The sequence below is a fragment of the Brassica napus genome, chromosome C9 (assembly GCF_020379485.1).
Source record: "Brassica napus cultivar Da-Ae chromosome C9, Da-Ae, whole genome shotgun sequence".
Classification (NCBI taxonomy): Eukaryota; Viridiplantae; Streptophyta; class Magnoliopsida; order Brassicales; family Brassicaceae; genus Brassica; species Brassica napus.
This window is the reverse complement of record NC_063452.1, coordinates 49,244,218-49,263,883: the sequence shown is the minus strand read 5'-3', so window position 1 is coordinate 49,263,883 and position 19,666 is coordinate 49,244,218. Positions and strand designations below refer to the sequence as shown.

The 19,666-nt window shown below is 33.4% G+C and overlaps 3 protein-coding genes across 4 annotated transcripts; 1 reads left to right on the top strand and 2 right to left on the bottom strand.

The window, feature by feature from the left end:
- Window positions 1–28: 28 nt before the first annotated feature.
- Window positions 29–1,364, bottom strand: LOC106426063. Its single transcript, XM_013866774.3, has 6 exons — window positions 1,112–1,364; window positions 990–1,043; window positions 818–898; window positions 655–724; window positions 416–504; window positions 29–319 (listed from the first exon to the last, which is right to left on the bottom strand). Exons 1-6 carry the CDS (start codon window positions 1,301–1,303, stop codon window positions 185–187), a joined length of 621 nt encoding a protein of 206 aa, XP_013722228.1. The 5' UTR covers window positions 1,304–1,364; the 3' UTR covers window positions 29–184.
- Window positions 1,029–8,655, bottom strand: LOC106426071. 2 transcript variants are annotated; one of them, XM_013866782.3, is made up of 24 exons: window positions 8,436–8,655; window positions 8,219–8,327; window positions 7,969–8,133; window positions 7,722–7,890; window positions 7,536–7,628; window positions 7,183–7,332; window positions 7,064–7,103; window positions 6,906–6,963; window positions 6,737–6,819; window positions 6,408–6,506; window positions 6,176–6,291; window positions 5,926–6,044; window positions 5,663–5,733; window positions 5,069–5,174; window positions 4,755–4,894; window positions 4,483–4,641; window positions 4,098–4,201; window positions 3,679–3,854; window positions 2,926–3,115; window positions 2,715–2,814; window positions 2,363–2,531; window positions 2,154–2,236; window positions 1,992–2,068; window positions 1,029–1,911 (listed from the first exon to the last, which is right to left on the bottom strand). In XM_013866782.3, the coding sequence occupies exons 1-24, from the start codon at window positions 8,505–8,507 to the stop codon at window positions 1,740–1,742; spliced, it is 2,820 nt and encodes a 939-aa protein (XP_013722236.1). In that variant the 5' UTR covers window positions 8,508–8,655; the 3' UTR covers window positions 1,029–1,739. The 2 variants fall into 2 exon arrangements, with proteins under 2 accessions (XP_013722236.1, XP_013722237.1); XM_013866783.3 differs by lacking the exons at window positions 6,176–6,291; window positions 6,408–6,506; window positions 6,737–6,819; ... (1 more) ...; window positions 7,064–7,103; window positions 7,183–7,332.
- A 4,747-nt stretch (window positions 8,656–13,402) lies between these two features.
- On the top strand, window positions 13,403–15,722 carry LOC106426072 (glucan endo-1,3-beta-glucosidase 6). The gene is made up of 2 exons (XM_013866784.3): window positions 13,403–13,912; window positions 14,469–15,722. Exons 1-2 carry the CDS (start codon window positions 13,578–13,580, stop codon window positions 15,574–15,576), a joined length of 1,443 nt encoding a protein of 480 aa, XP_013722238.1. The 5' UTR covers window positions 13,403–13,577; the 3' UTR covers window positions 15,577–15,722.
- The last annotated feature ends 3,944 nt before the right edge of the window (window positions 15,723–19,666 follow it).

Here is a 19,666-nt window from a genome sequence, read left to right as displayed (position 1 = left end):
TTCCCGTTAGATAAAAAAGGACTAAAAGTTGATTGATGAACTGAATTTAGACAATAAACGTGGAAGTGTTGGTACAAAGATGAAGCATGAATACAAGGTAAACTGTAAGATGCAGTGTTATGTTTTAACCAAGTTCTCGATGCCAACAGAAAATTGCTAAATATGAAATGGAAAGAAACAATCACTATCGATCTTTGAGTTCCTGCTCGAACTGGCCAAGTTTCAGGCGTATAGGCTCCAGGAACTGCATCATATCCAACCGAACTTGCTGCTTCAGTTGCTGGGAAAGCTCTTTGTCTTCACTGAGCTTCACGTTCACCTGCTCATTGCGCAAAGTGTAGGCCGTTTATCAGTGTCCAAATATCATAATCATCCTTCCAAATCATATCAAAGACTCTCTAGGCATAAATGTTACCTCAAGATCATCAAGCTCGCCGAATGAGAACTCAGGAATGTCGAGACTCCCCTTCACCTTCTTTGTGTTCTCTTCAAAAGACCACTCTCCTGAGTAAATTACCAAACACAAACGTATGAAAAAAGCAAGTACTGTTTACACGAACAACGACTACGAGAAGATAAGTATCAACTATATAACTCAAATGCAATACATTTTAATATCAAGCCAAAATGGTGACGCCAGTGGAGAGTCTTTACCTTGGACTTTGAGGGAAAGCTCGTAAGTATAGCCAACTCTTTTCTTGTTCCGAACTGTGACCAAGAAAGCCTAGCGAGGGGAGAGGAACAACCAACGGATCATCATCACCCATTCAATGACACACATAGAGAACAACACAAAGATGAAAAGGAGAGAACTCACATCTCCAACACATCTGTTAACATCTATAATCTCAGCTTTTCCAGAAGAGAATTGCAATGAACCCACTGACACCAGCAGCTCCTGCGAGCATTATTTCAAGTACAAAACATATTAACACTTTGAAAGAGAAAGAACAATAAGGGGAAAAGAAAGAAAGAAAGAAAGAAGAAACCTTTAATCGATCAGTGGCCCATTTCGTGATATTTTTTTCCTCCCAAGTGCCAGCCTATGTAAACAAGGAAAATTAAGAGAATGCACAGAAGAACTTTAACTGATGAAAATGGAATAGCAAACCTGATTCCATAGGGAGCCGAGGGCAGGAGCATTGGAAGCGACGACGTCGTTGTTGGTGAGCTTCTGTGGCTGAGGAGGAGGAGCTGCGTCCGCTGTGGCTTCTCTCACCCAGTACCTATACGATCCCTCTTTCTTCTTCTCCTCCTCCATGATTTTACTCTCTCTCTCTCTCTCTCTCTCTCTCCTTCTCATTTAATCTAGGGTTCCTCCGATGTCTCCGGAACTTTCTAGCCTCTCAGAACCAAAATTTTCTATTATTTTCTTACGAATCTTTGTTTTTTCGAGATTGGTTAAAGATGCTGTTCTCGTTGTCTCCAGTGGGCCCCACTCCCGACCCAACCACAAGTTAGGCTTTTCAGTCTTGTCTTGTCTTGTCTTTTTTTTTGTCAAAGTTCTTTCAGCCTTGTCTATTTACTGTTCACACAATCTTTTCTAAGCACCATCTTCGTCAGTCACGTTTTTTATACTTCTGAATCCTATACTTTTGCAACTGAATCAGATAACAGATTACAATAGTTCTTGCCCAAGCGAAGATACAAAAAGAGTGATGAACTTCACTGTTTAATAAAGGGACAAAAAAAAAAAAAGGTTGTATGGGATTTTGATTCTTCGTTTACATTTTAAAACGTCAGTTGATCTTTGGCTTAGGAGCTCTTGGCTTGAAGGCAGCGTAAAGAAGTATCAGAACTACGAGCATGGCGGGAACTGTCGTCATGTCCATTTCCACTTTCACCTTCCTCTCTTTTGAACAGTGAATTGGGTGCAAAACCTCCACTGTTGCATTCACTTCTCTTACGAATCTGATACAAAAGAAAAGGGTCCGACTGGTTAGCAAAACCATTCCTATAACAACAGCAGGTGCAAAAGGTGTATTACTAACCCGCTTGTGGCTTCCTCTAAGGTATACAGAAATCTCATTGCGTCTCCATAACGCGTCTCTCCCGCAATATTCGAAAGCTGATAACATTATGATATAATTATTTGACGTACTTGTACTTTATGAACCAAATAAAGTAAAATAAAGCAATGTATGTGTACTCACTCGTCTCCATAGGCTGATCACGTACTTGTACTTGTTCATCAGCTCACGTTCCCTCGATTTGAAGATTTTAAACGATTTTTCATCTTGTTTCTGAGTCAAGGATATTAACACTAGCATATAATGACGAGCAGGCAATAAAACCTCCTCATAGTTAATAACTCATAACCTCTACTCTAACTGCAGGCATAAAGAAAAAATCCAAAGGATACTCGTTCGCTCCAGCCGCAGAAGATGAATCCCTGAATTCACTGCTTGTATTGACTCTTCAAGCGCCGTAATCATATAGCTCCGGGCAATTGTGTCAGATTGAAACTGCGAAATCTGCCAACCTTGAGAAGTTGTTGAAAATGGATTGCAACCCACTGACCATGTCCAGTCCTGTTAAACACAATTTTTTCAAAGATGCTTAGACGGACCATCAGCTTCTTCTTTTAGCTGAAGATTATAATCAGTGTTTGTGCTAGGTTTCACAAGCTTGCAGAAGTTACCAGCAAACGAAAAAAAAATCATATAATTACAAAGCAATGCTATTTAGTGTACTCTGTAAGAATAACTCCATACCTCAATTGCACTTTCATGAGCTACACTGTAGACAAGATGAAGAGGAAGCAATCCGGCTAGATGTTCAGCAACAGAAGCCATGGCCGCTTTCACCGGGCTCCTATGTTACAAAGACAAGGAATAAGGAAAAACTGATTCATGATGCCAAAATCTAATTAGACCTATCACTAAAACTCTGCTAATAAAAAGCTGCTAACATGTGTGTTAAAACCTTAGATCCCATAAAAGTGATCGACCATTGCATTGCAAATGGCTCTCCCATGCAGATGCCTCCGATTGAACAACAACGACCATATTTGAAAGCGCCTTTGCTTGATAATGCTTGTCAATCAGCAGCGGATCCCCATTGATGAGCCAAAAGATAGGGATTTCAAGAGTAGCCCTGCTGTGGGCATGGCCTCCTGAGTTATAACAAGGATAGCTCACAGTGTCAATGTCAGTCACTATGGATCCACATCAACCAATGCATGAGATCCAGTAGACAAAAAAAAAAAAAAACATATAACGTGATAAACAGACAGCTGAAATGAAATTGACTGAGCAGTAGGAAAGGAGCTAATTCCCAAATGGATCAAGTCTAAATGAAGACGGTAGTAAAAATATGTCACAACTTGAGGACAATGAATAATACCGTAGCTCAGATCTTATGCAGTTGTCTAACGACGGCATACTACTGTAGGACGGAAATTTGAAATACATATGCAAAACGAAGAACAGTCCTCATAGTTTCTCAACAGTAACCATCTATATAGATGTCTTGGCCATAGTGTCTACACTAATATTTTTAGACAGACATCAGGAACATCAAATCAGTTTTCCTGGTAGCAAATTAGTTTCAAGCGTAGATTACAAAAAGGCTTCTTTTATAAAAAAAAAAAGGTGCCCCAACAAAGCAAATTTAATGGTAGCAACTTCAAAACAAAAATACTTATATAACAGAGAAAATTTCGGCTACATAGCTGACCTTTAAGGGAAGTGTGATCGTTCAGTCTCTGTAACTGGTACTGGAGGATTGATGAATCGAGATATGAACGAACTGTCTTCCGGTAAGTTCCATTGACAAGCAATAGAGGCACAGCAGCTGCCCTTCGGGATACTGAAAATGCCATAGCCAAGGCAGGATCTTCAGATAGGGTTAACCTATCACAATTGTTATTGACATTTCATTATAATTCGAAGATGCGTTTAGAAATAAGAGGAAAAGAAAGATAATATACGATAAGACTCCTAAATATCTCTCTCTTTATGGTTGCCAAGACAATCTACTAGTTCTAAGTTCTAACCACCAGTTTATCAAATAGAACAGAAAGATCAAGCCTAATGGTAATAAGTTATATAGGCGGTTGTAACGCTTGTTTTCAGGACTAAGATTTCAGTGCATACATATGTTGGCTGAACATAGGTTTCTGAGAAGGTAACAACAGTGAAGAAAGTCCATCCATAAGAGCCTTGAGATCAACTGGCAGCTGCTTGACTTGTCGAACTTTCTACATAAAATAAAATAACAGGGTGACAACCTCTTTTCAGCATCAATAGAAACTAGACTGAAAAACTCAGGCAAAGTTACTGGTAAGATGAATCGAATATGCTTAGTAGCAAGTTACATAACATCTTGAAAGAAAATGACAATATTTTCTATAATCTTACGTTTCGGTCATCTCATAAAGGTCTTCATCCTCGTGACTTTAGACCATACGATTTATAAAAGTTCTCACCAAAATAAACTTGATCTGATGGGAATCCTTTAAACCATTTGGCATGAACATACCTCTTGTGTGATGAAGACAAGCTGAAAAGAGATCTTCTCATAATGATGAAATGCACCATCGGCAACTGAGGGGGATATTATATGTCTCATGGATCCCCAGAGAGTAGCACCTAAATGTGCAAGGAAAGTATCTCGTGCAACTGTGTAATTTTGGAACTCCTGTGCAGTCGACATCACGATGTAAGTGTCACACTTTCTTATAAAAACCGAAGCATTATGATTCCAATCCCCTTACTGAAAGAATACTCAAACCAGGAAGGGATGGTAAATACCTCATGTTCATCGCTAAACAAATTCCAGCTCTCCATTCGTTTGAGTGCCTCCATGGCTTTTCTCTGATGAACCTCATCATGTGCATCTCCTTCAAGTGACTGCAGCTCAATTTTCAAATCCCGCATCCGCTCATCAAGTTCTAGGACACGAAAAGTGAAAACAGTGAGGAAAAGGCACAAAAAAAATCATCGAAACAATTACTCAAGAAAATGATGTGGGTGCTGTGCGGATTACTTTCTGAAATTACAGAATAGAAAATACGATCGTACATGAAAACTAAGACTTATAAAGCAGATATAGAGAAAAGAAGCACCTTCACAAAGAGCAAGCTTCACCTTCCTTCCCTTGCAGTGCTTAAAAGCAAATAGTTCATATACATCAATCTCCGCTAGAAGAATGTCAACAGCCTGATGATCTTTCTGAGAAAACAAGAGCAATAGTTAGAAGTGTGGGCGAAAATAATTTCAGAAAGATAAATGAAAACATAACTCAGAGACCTTGTACGCAGGAACACATGTACATTTATCCCACAGGTATCAGCCTCAAGGAAAATACAGCTCAAGAATTTAGATCCTTACTTAGCAAGTAACATGTTCACCTTTATAGGTCATGTAATATAGAGAAGCTAGTTTTCGTGGAGCTTTGTCTAAGATGATTCCTTAATCTTAAGAATCCCTGAGTCCTATACCCAAATTCTATAATTGTCTAAGATGATCACTATCTTATGGTAAGCCTCCCACTGCTGTAATTCTAAAGTACTAGGGATTTGGTTGTTCAACTTTTATTTGTTACTCATATTTTTGTTTGTACTGGAGTACAACAGGGCCCAAAGAAAACTCCAGGACTCCCATGATAAAGCTATTTTGATGAAATCCAATGGTTTCTTATTCCACCAACCAAAACACACCTCTCCAAATACAGAAAATTTATCCTGAATTGCAACTTGAAGTCTTTCTTCTGCTTCATCTTCAGATATTTCTAGCAAGAAAAAAATCGTGAACACAAAATTAACGGAAATTCAGGAAACGTTTTGTGCAAATGAAGGAATGCCAGAGAATGACAGAGAGGTGTCCATAGATTACTAGAATTGTACATTTGAAAGTACGGTCAATAGTCACGAGGTTTACTACTTAGGAGCCACAATGCAGAAGATTTTATTGCGAACAGTACCTGCAACTGCACCAATGGTCTTTCCCACATTTGGCAAACTAAGTACCGTCCGCACTCCTTCCCCACCGACAGAAGGTCCCCACGAAAAAGGGCCAGCAGTTAAATCGATGAATGCCCACCTGACAGGAAGTATTCACAAAATCATGAAAACGCTTTGTCATTTGTTGCCACACATCAGATGGCGCTCTAAGCCAGAAATAAAAGGTTAAATACATGTACACACATGCATTGAGAGCTTCAGAAAATCAACCTGCCCTTTCCGATCCAAGTATCAGTCAGACATTCTGCGTTAAGATTGCTAATATCTCCAGCTTTTAAACCCTTTTCCAGAAAAATCTTCATATCTTCATTCTTCCCGTGAAGCAACTTGAAATTTCCATTCAGAAAAATTCAAAGTTAATCACATGTACGGAAATCTATTTAGAATAAAAGTAGCTTCTGGGACCAGATAGTATTGAGCTAAATTAAAAGAAGATTGATACCTGCAAAACCTTACTCTGAATGAGCTCGGCTGCATCTTTACCATGGGATAGCTGTTCCAATTTGTTAAGAGCATCCTGGCATGCATTGTACCACTCGGCCTGAAAGCAAGACAACAATCAACACTGTAACACAAATAGCCAACACTGTAAGACATAACTGAACGGAAATTCTACAGAACAAAGGGTCTGGTTCTCAAATATGAGTATAGTCTCTGAAACGACCCCACAGAACTAAACAAAATGCCATAATAAGCTTTTGCCATATCTTACAAACATTAAGGCTAATCAATGGAATAAGAAAACTTGAATGTGCAGCAAAAATAACAAACCGTATCAGTCTCCTCCGCATTTGTCCAGGAAAATTTAAGCATTGGATGTTTCTGGTACAATGGCTTCCTCACCATATCAAATGCTACAACATATCCAGCAGGTATCAGATAAGAAACTGGAATGTAAATCATCAATGGAAAAAAATCGCTGTTATTTGCCTTTCTGTACCTAAAATAGTTTCTGACGGCTTTCCTGACTGAAGAAGTTTTTTAATAACGTCCTTGTTCTGCGAAAAGAATAAAAAGAGTCATATGAACTTGCCATTGACATACAAGAACTTGACAGAAAACTTAACCGAAGAGATCACTTGAGAGAACTAGAATCACCTCTTTCAGATAAGATATCTCGGAGTCTGAAAACCCTCTCCTGCAAAATCCATTTGTAAGTCTTGTATGTTCTTTGTCCGTAATATAATAAAATGATACGATAAAAATCAGGTGCTCACCGGTATCCATATATGCCTTTTTTAATATCACGTTTAGGATTCAGAACAAATACATTGTATGCATCCCCGAGATGAAAATATTCGACAAGGCTAGAGAAAATGAATTCCATCATCTCAACATCAACTTGTCTTAGACCATTTTCCTCATCTCTGTCACCAAGGATAAAAATAGAGATAGAATCATTTGGATATGACACCAAAACTGAGAATCAGACAACACCACTTAAACAAAAAAAAGTTGCAACCAGCTATGACGAGTGAAATAAAGTTTCCAGAACCAATTGGTATGCAGGCTCAGATCTCTCTGCATAAAACTAACCAGTAACGGACTTCCACAAGACAAACTGCATTACCTAGAAACGTCATCCTTGCGTGCTAAAACATTGATGGCGCGTTCGATTACTTGTGTCACCTTTTCCCCCATTTGTATAGCATGAACAGAAAAGCTGACAAAAGGAAAATAAATCCCCAATTTATCGTCTAGGTAAATAAAACCAACACCACCATTGCGAATGAACAGCCAAAAAAGATGACTATACTTGTAGTTGAGGCGACTGATGATAGGAAGATGGTGTCTCAACTCCTTTTCAATGTTAGTCTTGTAAAAGGGATTGGGAACTTCTTTGGTATGAGGAACTCGCGTGTGTTCGAACACGTGATCAAGTTTACTGAACCAACGCTCAAGTTCCTCAGGAAGAAGTTTGAAGTCTGTGGGAAAAAATAGAAAATCAAATGATGACTCCAAATCTCAAAGAAAAGCCTGAACATTCAGAGAATGTAATTTACCTTGGTTTCCTTTTCCATCAAACCCAATGAAAATGAAATTGACAGGCACAGGGAGGTAGACAGCATCAACTTCCATAAGCTCTAGGTAACTCGCAATGGTTCCTGCCTTTGTGTAATTCACCACACCGGAGTTCGAGTGGGCTGAAGACTCCAGATCATCAAACTCTGATAAACATCAAACAAGTGTTATGAAAAGGGTAATGTCACATGAAAATCCAAAACCAAGCAGATAGAACAGAACATAACGTACCGCTACGAAAGACAGACTCGCTCCAAAACCTGCTCTTTTCCTTGAGATTGAACAAGGAAAACACAGAACTCTTTCCACGTGGAGCTCCATACGATAGAGATGGCAAGAACTGGTCACGAACAAATCAAGCAAAGTCGATTGAGAAATGAGAATTGCAAATTCCGAAACCAAATCATGAACAGATTATACGGATGGATCGAAGGAAGGAATCGTGTACCAGGATAGCAGCAACACAGATGGTGATCACGAGCTTGGAGACGGATCTGTTCCCAGCCCCGAATCTAGGCATCGTCTTCTTCTTCTCCTAGTGATCGATCGAAGTAGGGTTTTGATCTTGTCTCTCGCAACAATTCCTACACTAGCAACTGTATTTTTTTCCCCACAAATTGCTTTTTCTTCAGTCTTCCAACAAGTCAAAAATAATAAATAAATTAAACAAATTTTGTTTAATTAACAAAACTTAAAATCAAATATTTAAAATCTATACTATTATTTGCGAATTAAATTTTTGCAACGGAGCTCTCACGTTAAAAGTTATAGCGGTTAATATCGTTTATACCCTTCGATTAATATCGTTTATACTCTTAATGGAATAATTATATAAATTAGTCAAAAAATAAAAACGAATTTCAAATCTATCTTATTAAAAAGTGATTTAAAATTAATAATAAATCGTTTATATCCTTAATGAATAAATTATATAAATTAGTCAAAATAAAAACGAATTTAAAATATATCTGATTAAATAAGTGATTAAAATCTATACTATTATTTGTGAAGTAAATTTTTGCAACGGAGCTCTCACGTTAAAAGTTAGAGCGGTTAATATCGTTTATACCCTTAATGAATAATTATATAAATTATTCAAAAAATAAAAACGAATTTAAAATCTATCTTATTAAAAAGTGATTTAAAATTAATAATAAACTAGATTTTGACCCGCGCTTTCAAAGCGCGGGTTTATTTTTGTTTTTTTTTTCAATTGACAAATATTTAGTAAATGTCACATTTTCATATATTTGTATTTTATTTTATAAAAGACTTAAAAATTTTATCTTTATTTATCGTATTTCATTTTAAATGACTATTTATGTTAAAAAAAATTAAACTTTATTTTTTTTAATGAATTAAGTTGGTATAACTCTGATAAATTAATTTTATTATGGGGTTAATATTTTAATTAAAAAATTATATACTTTTAATAAAGATTTATACTTTTCAATAAAAAAATTCAATTATTTTTATGAATGCTTAAATTATATTAAGAAAAGAAAAAAATAATAATTAAGAATAGTTGAAAAAAAGTTATTTGAACTTGGACTCAATGGTCCAAAGGAAAAAAAAAAGGTGAGAATTGAATCTGATTTTTTAATAGGTCCAAATGGCCCAAGAGAGATTTGATTTGGGCTGGATCCAAAAATAATGACCCAATATAGATTTGTTATTAATATTACTTAATTGCCCTTAATGAAACATGCAATGTTAGTGAAGGAAACATGCCCCTAAGGTAATTATGACAATAGGATCCTGCTTTAATAGTATAGATCATTTATACCCTTAATGAATAAATTATATAAATTAGTCAAAAATAAAAACGAATTTAAAATATATCTGATTAAATAAGTGATTAAAATTAATAATAATAAGAATTATCTATAATATAAATAATTAAAAACGATTTTCTATTAATACTATTATATTTATATATTATATTAGATAATTGACTATAAATAAATATAATAAAATTTTCAAAAATAAAAAAAACATGTTTTAAAACATAAGATAATTCTTAGATATATTTTGTTATCTGAAAATAACATTTTATTATAAAATTTATAGTTAAATATAAAACAATTTATAGTTAAATGCTAATCAAACAAATAAATATATTTTATAAAATATATGTGACTGTTTTTAAAATTTAACACAACAATAAGAATATATATATTTTGATAAAACTAATGAATATATATATTAATAATATTTTGTTTATATGTTATATTTGATAATTGACTATAAGTAAATATAATAAAATTCTCAAAAATAAAATATATTTTTAAAACATAAGATAATTCTTAAATATGTTGTGTTTTATCTGAAATAATATTTTTTATTATAAAATATAAAGTTTAATGTTTGATTTATCTTTTTAAAAACATAATTAATAATTTATTATGTTGGTTTTGATTTAATAGTTATAAACAGATAAATATCTATAAGAACACTATGCCCGCATGTGCGGGCAGAACACCTAGTTTCAAAAATATATACACAAAAATATAAAACGTAATTGCGTGAAAAAAAACATATAAATGTTACAAATATTGTAGACGAACAAAATTGTCGGTTCGGTTCAGATTTTTTCGATTTTCGGATTTAAGATTTATATGTTTTCGGGTTGGGTTTGATTGATAATATTTTGGGGGTTAGGTGTGTTTTATAATTCCATCTTTTTTTGTTAACTTTTATAATTCTATCTATATCCATTTTAGTTCCAAAATGCGGTTCTATTAAATATGATTAGAAAAAACATCTACCTTCTCTCTAGAAAGTTACAAAATCAGATCTTCGTTCTCCGACTCCGGTGGCTTTCACAGAGTCAGACTCGGGTTTAATCATTTTGTCTTTTCCGTGATGAACGAGGATGATCTCTCCTTTGATTCCTTCTACTTAACAGTAGATCTCTTCTCTGAAGGGATCGAAGTTGGAGCCGATCATCATGCGCTTCAATCGGTTGTTGGTGCATATCATTTCTAGTCGTTTTAGATGAGATCTATTTTTTTGAAGCCCTAGCTTCGGATTGAATGATTCTGCATGTTGGTTTCGAGTTATCTTTGTATCGGCTTTGTATCAATCTTCTGCATTTCGGTTGAATACAGAGTCAATTGGATTGGCTCCTTGTCATTTACCTTCAGATCTGATCGAGATCTATCCTAGTGTCAAGCTTCCTTGTGGCGTTGCATGTCGTGTTATCCGACTCCGTCTCTTCCGGTCAAGCGTAGGAACATTCTGTTGTTCTGTCTCGCCGGTGATTGAAGTTGTGTTCTTTGAAATTGTTGGGCTATTCACTATAAGAGGTCCTTCTTCTCGGTGGTTTTGGTCATGTGGTGACTCCACCGTTTGTGTTTCACGAAGGTTCTTCTCTGAATCAACATGCATAATTGTTCTAAGATGTCTGGGTTTCTTTTGATCTTCATCTATTTGAATTAGTTTTGGGTTTTGTAGCCTTTAAGTTTAGTTGTCTTTCAAGTTGATTCCCATGTGTGGGCTTATGATTCCGGTGACTGATGCGTTTGTCAGCCAGCTTTGATTACGGGATTAACTCAATCGCCGGCTTATGTAATATGTTCAAGTTAATGTAATCAAATTTTTCGGTGTTAAAAAAATATATGATTAGGAATATGTTTTAATGAGTTTTTATTAGATTAAATTATACTTTCTCCGTTTCAGAAAGTTAAATACTCTAGAAAATTCAAAAGATGTATTTTTATATTTCCAGTACAATTTTTGTTAACTAATAAAAAAAATTTGTGAATTTGAAGAACATTAATTGCATTTCTTGAAATATTATTGATTTAGAAATATAAGAAATATAAAATTACAAAAAACTATGCAATAATAACTAAGTTTGATTATGTTTTACTAATAAAGATGAAAATCATAAACATGTATTATTCTGAAACGGAGAGAATATCAAATTCTCTCCTCAATATTGTTTTTCTTCTCAATAACTACACTACAACTATATCTAATTTATTTTCTTGGATGTATGGAGATGCTATCTTTTCCCCAATAACAAAAGATGGCATATTCCAAACATATCGACTGAAAGCAATTATTTGTAAGAAAAATGATATAGGATGTTACTGGTAATTCAATTAAAAAATGTGTTGAATCAATGACATAAAATGGAATGAAATAGTGGTAGTTTAAAGAATCAAAAAAATGAGATATGTATTTGTTTTTAATTGTATTATTACTAGAGCTTTGACCCGCGCGGGTTTTTGTTTTTCTTTTATAAATAAATATTTATTTTGTATATAGTAATATATAAGTTTAAAATTATATATTAAATAATTTTTTAATATGGCATCTCTAAACATAATAATTTTATACTATATATCGGGTAATTTATTTTGTTTTTTGACCCATGATTTCTCCTTAATTATCCTTTTTTTTTTGGTAAAATGTTAAATCTCCTTAATTATCCTTTTGAAAGATAAATAAAGATATTATGGTTTTGATTTTTATATCTTTGATTTTGTTTGTTTAGAAATAATACAAAAACGATTTGGGTATAAGATAACTAAAATAATACATACGTATGAATATATTAATTTGTATAATTGGTTTGAATTTTATACATAAAACCCTGAATTGTTGTGGTTTATATGAAAGAAAGTTCTAATCTTCTAGGTTACAGTTATGTACATCAATGATAGTAGGTTTAATATTTGAAAGTAAAGAATCCGTAATATATCCATATGACAGTAATGACAAATTGATTTTCTTAAATAATTGTTGCTATGATGTTTGGTTAAAATTAGATTTAGAAATATGCATTAATTAAATAGAAAAAGATACAGAATCCTAAAAGGCAGGTTATTAATTATTTTAGTTGCATTAATTAAATTGGAAAAAAACAAAGAAAACTTAAATTTAGAATCATTAAATATATCAGTGGAATGAAAGTGTAAATAATTTGCAAAATTAAGGGATAATTTTATTTTGTACTTCTCTTTTAATAATATAGATGCGTGGAATCAATTTTTTTTTTGTTTTTTAGGTAGTTGGTATTTTTTTCGAAAAACTCATGAATAACTAATTCCACATTATTGTATTCTCACACCAAAAAAAAAAAAACATTCCAGTTTCAGCCATAGACAATGAACAAGAATGGAATGTGATCCTTTCTTTACTAAAGTCAAATGCAATGGTACTTTGTATGGATGTATAGCAATTCAAGAAGCTTGGATTTACTCATGTAGCATTTTGTGGAGATGCTTCAAAGTCTCTCTACCCTGCTATTCAGAGTGATATGGATCGATTATAAAATGTACTACCGACATGGTATGAACATAGAAATAATTCAAGGAAAAAATGGGCCTGTGATAGAGAAGCCCACTTATCCGTTAAGAGAAAGGGACCACAAACCAAAGACATCGATGCTTACGTGTCATTTTTGTCGTTGTGTGTTTGCCAAAAACAGCGGTCACACTAGCTCGTGCGTGGTCGCTTTAATACGCACTGGTGACTGGAGCAGACAGTACAGCAAAGCTCAAAGCTCAAAAAGCTCATAGTTCACAGTGTTGTGTACCTTTTTTCTGTTTCACGAAGTCTCAGATCGGAGACCCTTGAGATGAGGTGGAGTTTCGTGGCGGTGATAGTATTGACGGTGGCGGCGGTGATTTGTCCTAAAGCAAGTTCGATTGGAGCGAACTGGGGAACGCAGGCGTCGCACCCTCTTCCACCAGATATAGTGGTGAGGATGCTGAGAGAGAATGGTATTCAGAAAGTAAAGCTATTCGACGCGGAGTACGACACTCTCAGAGCTCTGGGCAAATCAGGAATCGAGGTTATGGTTGGTATCCCGAACGAGATGCTAGCCTCTCTCGCCTCTAGCCTCAAAGCCGCTGAGAAATGGGTTGCTAAAAATGTTTCTACTCACATCAAAACCGATAACGTCAACATCAGGTTGGTTTCCCCTTTCTTTCTATTTACCTTTTATCAACTTTTCTTTTTAGGGTTCCACATTTGTTACTGTACTAGTTAGGAACTGGAATCAGTGAGACTTGAGTTTGGATTCTTGTAGACAGTTGAAGTAAGCTGGATCTCTCTTTGTCTGAGAGAAGTCTACTTAAAGTCCATGTCTTTATTGTATAATCAAACAGCTAAAGTGGAAAGTTGAGTTTCAGTTACAAAAGAAAAAGAAGCTCAGTTTGATTCTCTGGTTCGGTTTTGTTGCCCTTGAGTTTGAATTCTCGTATACAGTTAAAGTAGGTTGGATCTGTCTCTGTCTGAGATAAATTAACATAAAGGTCATGTCTTTGCTGTATAATCAGACAAACTAAAGTAGATAGCTGAGTTTGTTCCTCTGGTTCGGTTTTGTTGCACTTTGAGTTTGAATTCTCTTAGACAGTCAAAGTAGTTTGGATCTGTCTTTGTCTGAGAAAAATGAGCACAAAGCTCATGACTTTACTCTATGAATAGACAACTGAAGTTGCATCCCTGATTCTGTTTCGTTGCACAGGTACGTGGCTGTTGGCAACGAGCCTTTCCTGTCCACTTACAACGGAAGCTATCTCACCACTACATTCCCCGCGCTGAGAAACATCCAAATCGCCTTAATAAAAGCCGGTCTTCAGAACCAAGTGAAAGTCACCTGTCCCCTAAACGCCGATGTCTACGAAAGCTCCAACACCTTCCCCTCCGGAGGCGACTTCAGAGCTAACATCCGCGACCTCATGATCACAATCGTCAAGTTCTTGAGCGACAACGGCGGCCCCTTCACCGTCAACATCTACCCTTTCATCAGTCTCTACAACGACGCCAACTTCCCAGTGGACTATGCCTTCTTCGACGGCAACTCGCAGCCGGTCAGCGACGGTGGAACATTCTACTACAACATGTTCGACGCAAACTACGACACTCTGGTCCACGCCCTCGAGAAGAACGGCTTCGGAAACATGCCGATCATAGTCGGCGAGATCGGATGGCCTACGGATGGGGACAAGAACGCTAACGTGGAGTTCGCTAGGAAGTTCAACCAAGGCTTCATGGCCCACATCTCAGGCGGGAAAGGCACTCCGAGGAGGCCCGGCCCAATAGATGCCTATCTCTTCAGCCTTATAGACGAGGACGCCAAAAGCGTTCAGCCTGGTTACTTCGAGAGACACTGGGGGATATTCACGTTCGACGGGTTGCCAAAATACGTGTTGAACTTGGGAACGACCAACACGGGGGCTTTGATACAAGCCAAAGGTGTGAGGTATTTGCAGAGGAAGTGGTGTGTGATGAAGCCTAACGTGAGGCTGGACGATCCTCAGGTGGCGCCTAGCGTGAGCTACGCGTGTAGCCTCGGGGATTGCACGAGTCTCGGGGTTGGGACGTCGTGTGGGAATCTGGACGGGAAGGATAATATATCTTATGCGTTTAACAGTTATTATCAGATAAATGACCAGCTGGATACGGCGTGCAAGTTTCCGAATATATCTGAGGTGACCAAGACGGATCCTTCGACGGGGACGTGCAGGTTTCCGATTATGATAGAGCCTTATTACGGTGGGGCTGTACAAGGACAAGTGTTCTTCTTCCCACTGCTGGTGGCTGTAGCCATCGCCATGCTATCTATTTTTTGATGGTTTCTTGTTGTGTTGTAGCATTATGTGTGATGTGTTTTTTTTTTCTCTTTTTTGTTCCTTTTCTTGGATTCTAATTCCTCTCTCCCAAGAACAAGTGAAAATAGTGCTGTGTTCAGGGAACTATTTGTTTGGTGTTTCGCACATTTGATATCTCTAAACTCAGAATTAAGGGCCGGATTAAAGGCACAATCACTCCCTTTGTCCTGGTCTCCCTGATTGTTTTCCTGGAGAGGGCTGTGATGGATTCATTGTACCGACAACAGGTTGTCAACAGTCGAGGGTGTGTGGGAGACCTTGCAATGCTGGATCCAGAAATGAAGTCAGGAAAGCTAGAGAATGCTCTTGTCGACGATAATGTATTTGATGACATGATGAACGAAATGTTGAAATAAGTAACGCATTATTTTGTGTCTATGTGATTGGATCAAAGATTTTGTTGTCGACAACTATTACGCAAGACAACTATTACGATGTATGTGATGACCTGATGTTGACGGAGAATATGCTCTTGTCGACAACTATTACGCAAGTCGAGTCCTTTTTTGAAACAAGTAAAAATAGAAATACATATATTTTTTTGTCTGTGATTGGATTCACAAAATCTTGGATTAAAGGTTTGTTGTAATTTTACAAAAATGAAAATGATGTGTTTGTCGATTATTAAAACCAATATGGAACTTTGTCACAGAAATATCCGAAAAAATGAACAAAATAGCCCTTTTTATTTTGAAATTTTAAATATTTACTTTTTATTTTTAATAATTTGAAACTATATCCCCAAAATACATTTTTACCTTTTACTAAAACTTATTTTAGTCATTTTCTTCATTGATGGCTATTTTTGTGACAAAAACTTAAAAAAATCTATCCGAGAAAATTTCTCTTGAAAGAATCTCATGTATATTAACTCAAAAAATCTCTTATATATTAATAGAGAAACATTTAAAAAGTTATAACTTAAAGTTTGTATTAATTAATTTTTTTCTTAGGTGTTATTTAATTAGAATGTCAATCTGGCTTTCGTGACAACATAAGAATCAATTGAAAAATTAGTAAGTCTAAAATCTAATTGTTAGAAAAACTTATATTGACTCAAACATAAATGTATATGATATGATAAACTTAATACTCAGCGATCACATCCCCTATATATTAATTGAGGAACATTTGAAAAGATGTAACCTCAATTTTGTATTAATTAAAAGAAGCCTCAATGCATATGTGGCACTCAATTAAGTAATCAATTACATTCAATTAAAAAATAAGTAGGTCCACATTCGATTTTTATATGTTGTTAGATACATAAGTTGGTCAAACTATATGATATAATGATATGATATACTATTTTCTTTCCTTAAATAAAACCTACGGAATTACCATAAATGGCTAATATATATATGACAATTAATAATTTTAATAATAAAGATTTGATAACAATTTATATCTCCTCCATCATTTTTGTTTAATTTTATATTATTAAAATAAATTAAACAATCAAATTAGCTATAAAAGTAAAATTTAGATTTTTTCGTATATGTTATATTTTGAATTTTTAAAAACGACAATAAATGACTAAAACTATTAAAATTATTATGTTAAAAATTAATGATCAATGGTTTAACATTTTTATTATAAGAAGATACACATGATTTTAAAACCATATGAGTAAAAAATATCATTTAATAATAAAATAAATATATATATATAGATTAAACACTATATACCATAAGATTACATAAATATTTTAATATTAAAACTTTCAATGAATTTTCAAGAAAAATTATAAATTATAAACTTATTAAAGATTTCAGATTGAAAATTTTGTTATCGATGATTTAAATATTTTGTTATAAAACGATATGAATGATCATAGAACCGTATGATTATAAATTCTTATTTAATAAATAACTATACAAAATATACTATTCTTAAAAAAATAGGTTGGTACATCTTAACTTATATTACACTTTTTATTAAACTAACTATCGAATTGATAAATAACGTACCAAAAAATGTTTTGCACTTTCCTTAAATAAAAGCTACAAAATTACCTAATATGATTAACGTATATGTGAAAATTAATTATTATGAATAATAAATATTTGATAACAATTTTTGTATCTTAGTTCTTTTTTTAATTTTATATTATTAAAAGATATTAAAAATCACAGTAAATATATAATAAAAACATTTATTATTTTTCTTATATGTTATATTTTGAATTTTTCAAAACGTCTATAAATTATTAGAAATTTGAAGATCCACACTCTGAAAATTTTGTGATCAATAGATTATTTTTTTGTCAAAATAAGTTACAAATGATCATAAAATTGTATTAATATTAACTTTTATTTAATATTATAAGAAGATACACATGATTTTAAAACCATATGAGTAAAAGATATCATTTAATAATAAAACATATATATATATATAGATTAAACTATATACCATAAGATTACATAAATATTTTAATATTAAAACTTTCAATGAATTTTCAAAAACATTTATAAATTATAAACTTATTAAAGATTTCACATTGAAAATTTTGTTATCGATGATTTAAATATTCAGTTATAAAACGATATGAATGATCATAGAACTGTATGATTATAAATTCTCATTTAATAAATGACTATATAAAATATACTATTCTTAGAAAAATAGGTTGGTTCATCTTAACTTACATTATATTTTTTATTAAACTAACTATCGAATTGATAAATAATCTACCAAATTTGTTTTGCACTTTCCTTCATTAGAAGCTACGAAATTACCTAATATGATTAACGTATATATGAAAATTAATTATTATGAATAATAAATATTTGATAACAATTTTGGTATCTTAGTTCTTTTTTTTTTAATTTTATATTATTGAAAGATATTAAAAAAATCACATTAAATATATAATAAAAAAATTTCTTATATGTTATATTTTGAATTTTTCGAAACATCTATATATTATTAGAAATTTGAAGATTTCCACTCTGAAAATTTTGTGATCAATAGATTATTTTTTTTGTTATAATAAGTTACAAATGATCATAAAATATAACGCATATGAATTTTTTTTTAATAAATATTCAAACTAAATAATATATATATATATATATATATATATACTAATGATTTAAAGCAACAAGATTAGCTGATCAATTTAGTCGTCCAGTTGAAATCTTTCAAAAGTATGTGAAAGACTAAAGTCAAAGTAAATATGGATTTAGAATAGTAGTTATATTTTACTAACCGAAATACCAAAAAAAACCGAACCGAACCGAAACCAACCCGATATCCGGATTGAACACCCCTAATCCAAATGAAGCCAAACTATTGTTTCATTCTCCAAAATATAATAAAAATAATAACTTAATCCCGCGCAAGGCGCGGGTCTTATCCTAGTTAAATTAATATTCGGCGATCTCATTAAATGAGACTTTCTTTAAATGACTCAATGTATATTTATATTATGATCCAACATAATAACTTTTTAAAAAAGTGCAAGATATACTCTTAGTTCGTATTACTTGGACAACAATTTAAATCAAAATTTGATTTATATTATGTCCTAAGTATTGTCTGTTTTTGCTATAAATCGGAAAGTAATGATTTTTTTTAAGTGTTGATTTTTTTTATTAATAGCAAAGAGACGCATCTATTCAAAATTGTTTTGTTAATAAAATGAAAAGAAGAAAAATATTGTTTAATTCTTAAGCCTTCATAGCCTACAAAAATTTATATAAAGAGTAATACAAAAACTAAGTTGTTTTGTTATTACCAAACGAACTTATATATCAAATATTTTTCCTTACAACACAATTCTTTAGAACTTAAATTATGAAATTTATATTAAAGAATAAGAAAAAACTTTTGACACCGGTCTAATTGTTTTTCGTAGCCTAGAAAAGCATTAATAATAACTTCTCTTAGTAGTTAATGATATATATAGTGTTAACCTAACTTTAATCATATATATAGTATCAGTTGCAATTTGCAAACAAATAATATCACCAGCTTTCTATATTTAGGTCTTGAAGTAAAATAATTGTCGGACTTGTAAAAAAATTTTGTTGTCTTATGTGGTCCA

What these genes read in the sequence shown, in the direction of transcription:
- LOC106426063 (XM_013866774.3), bottom strand. Translation starts at nt 1,303, where the DNA reads ATGAGAAGGAGAGAGAGAGAGAGAGAGAGAGAGAGTAAAATCATGGAG. An exon ending in TTAACAGATGTGTTGGAGAT is followed by an intron (nt 725 to 817) that starts GTGAGTTCTCTC and finishes TCCCCTCGCTAG; the next exon opens with GCTTTCTTGGTCACAGTTCG. An exon ending in GCGAGCTTGATGATCTTGAG is followed by an intron (nt 320 to 415) that starts GTAACATTTATG and finishes CGCAATGAGCAG; the next exon opens with GTGAACGTGAAGCTCAGTGA.
- LOC106426071 (XM_013866782.3), bottom strand. Translation starts at nt 8,507, where the DNA reads ATGCCTAGATTCGGGGCTGGGAACAGATCCGTCTCCAAGCTCGTGATC. An exon ending in GCCGTCAGAAACTATTTTAG is followed by an intron (nt 6,820 to 6,905) that starts GTACAGAAAGGC and finishes GATATGTTGTAG; the next exon opens with CATTTGATATGGTGAGGAAG. An exon ending in GACCATTGGTGCAGTTGCAG is followed by an intron (nt 5,734 to 5,925) that starts GTACTGTTCGCA and finishes TTTTCTTGCTAG; the next exon opens with AAATATCTGAAGATGAAGCA.
- LOC106426072 (XM_013866784.3), top strand. Translation starts at nt 13,578, where the DNA reads ATGAGGTGGAGTTTCGTGGCGGTGATAGTATTGACGGTGGCGGCGGTG. An exon ending in ACCGATAACGTCAACATCAG is followed by an intron (nt 13,913 to 14,468) that starts GTTGGTTTCCCC and finishes TTCGTTGCACAG; the next exon opens with GTACGTGGCTGTTGGCAACG.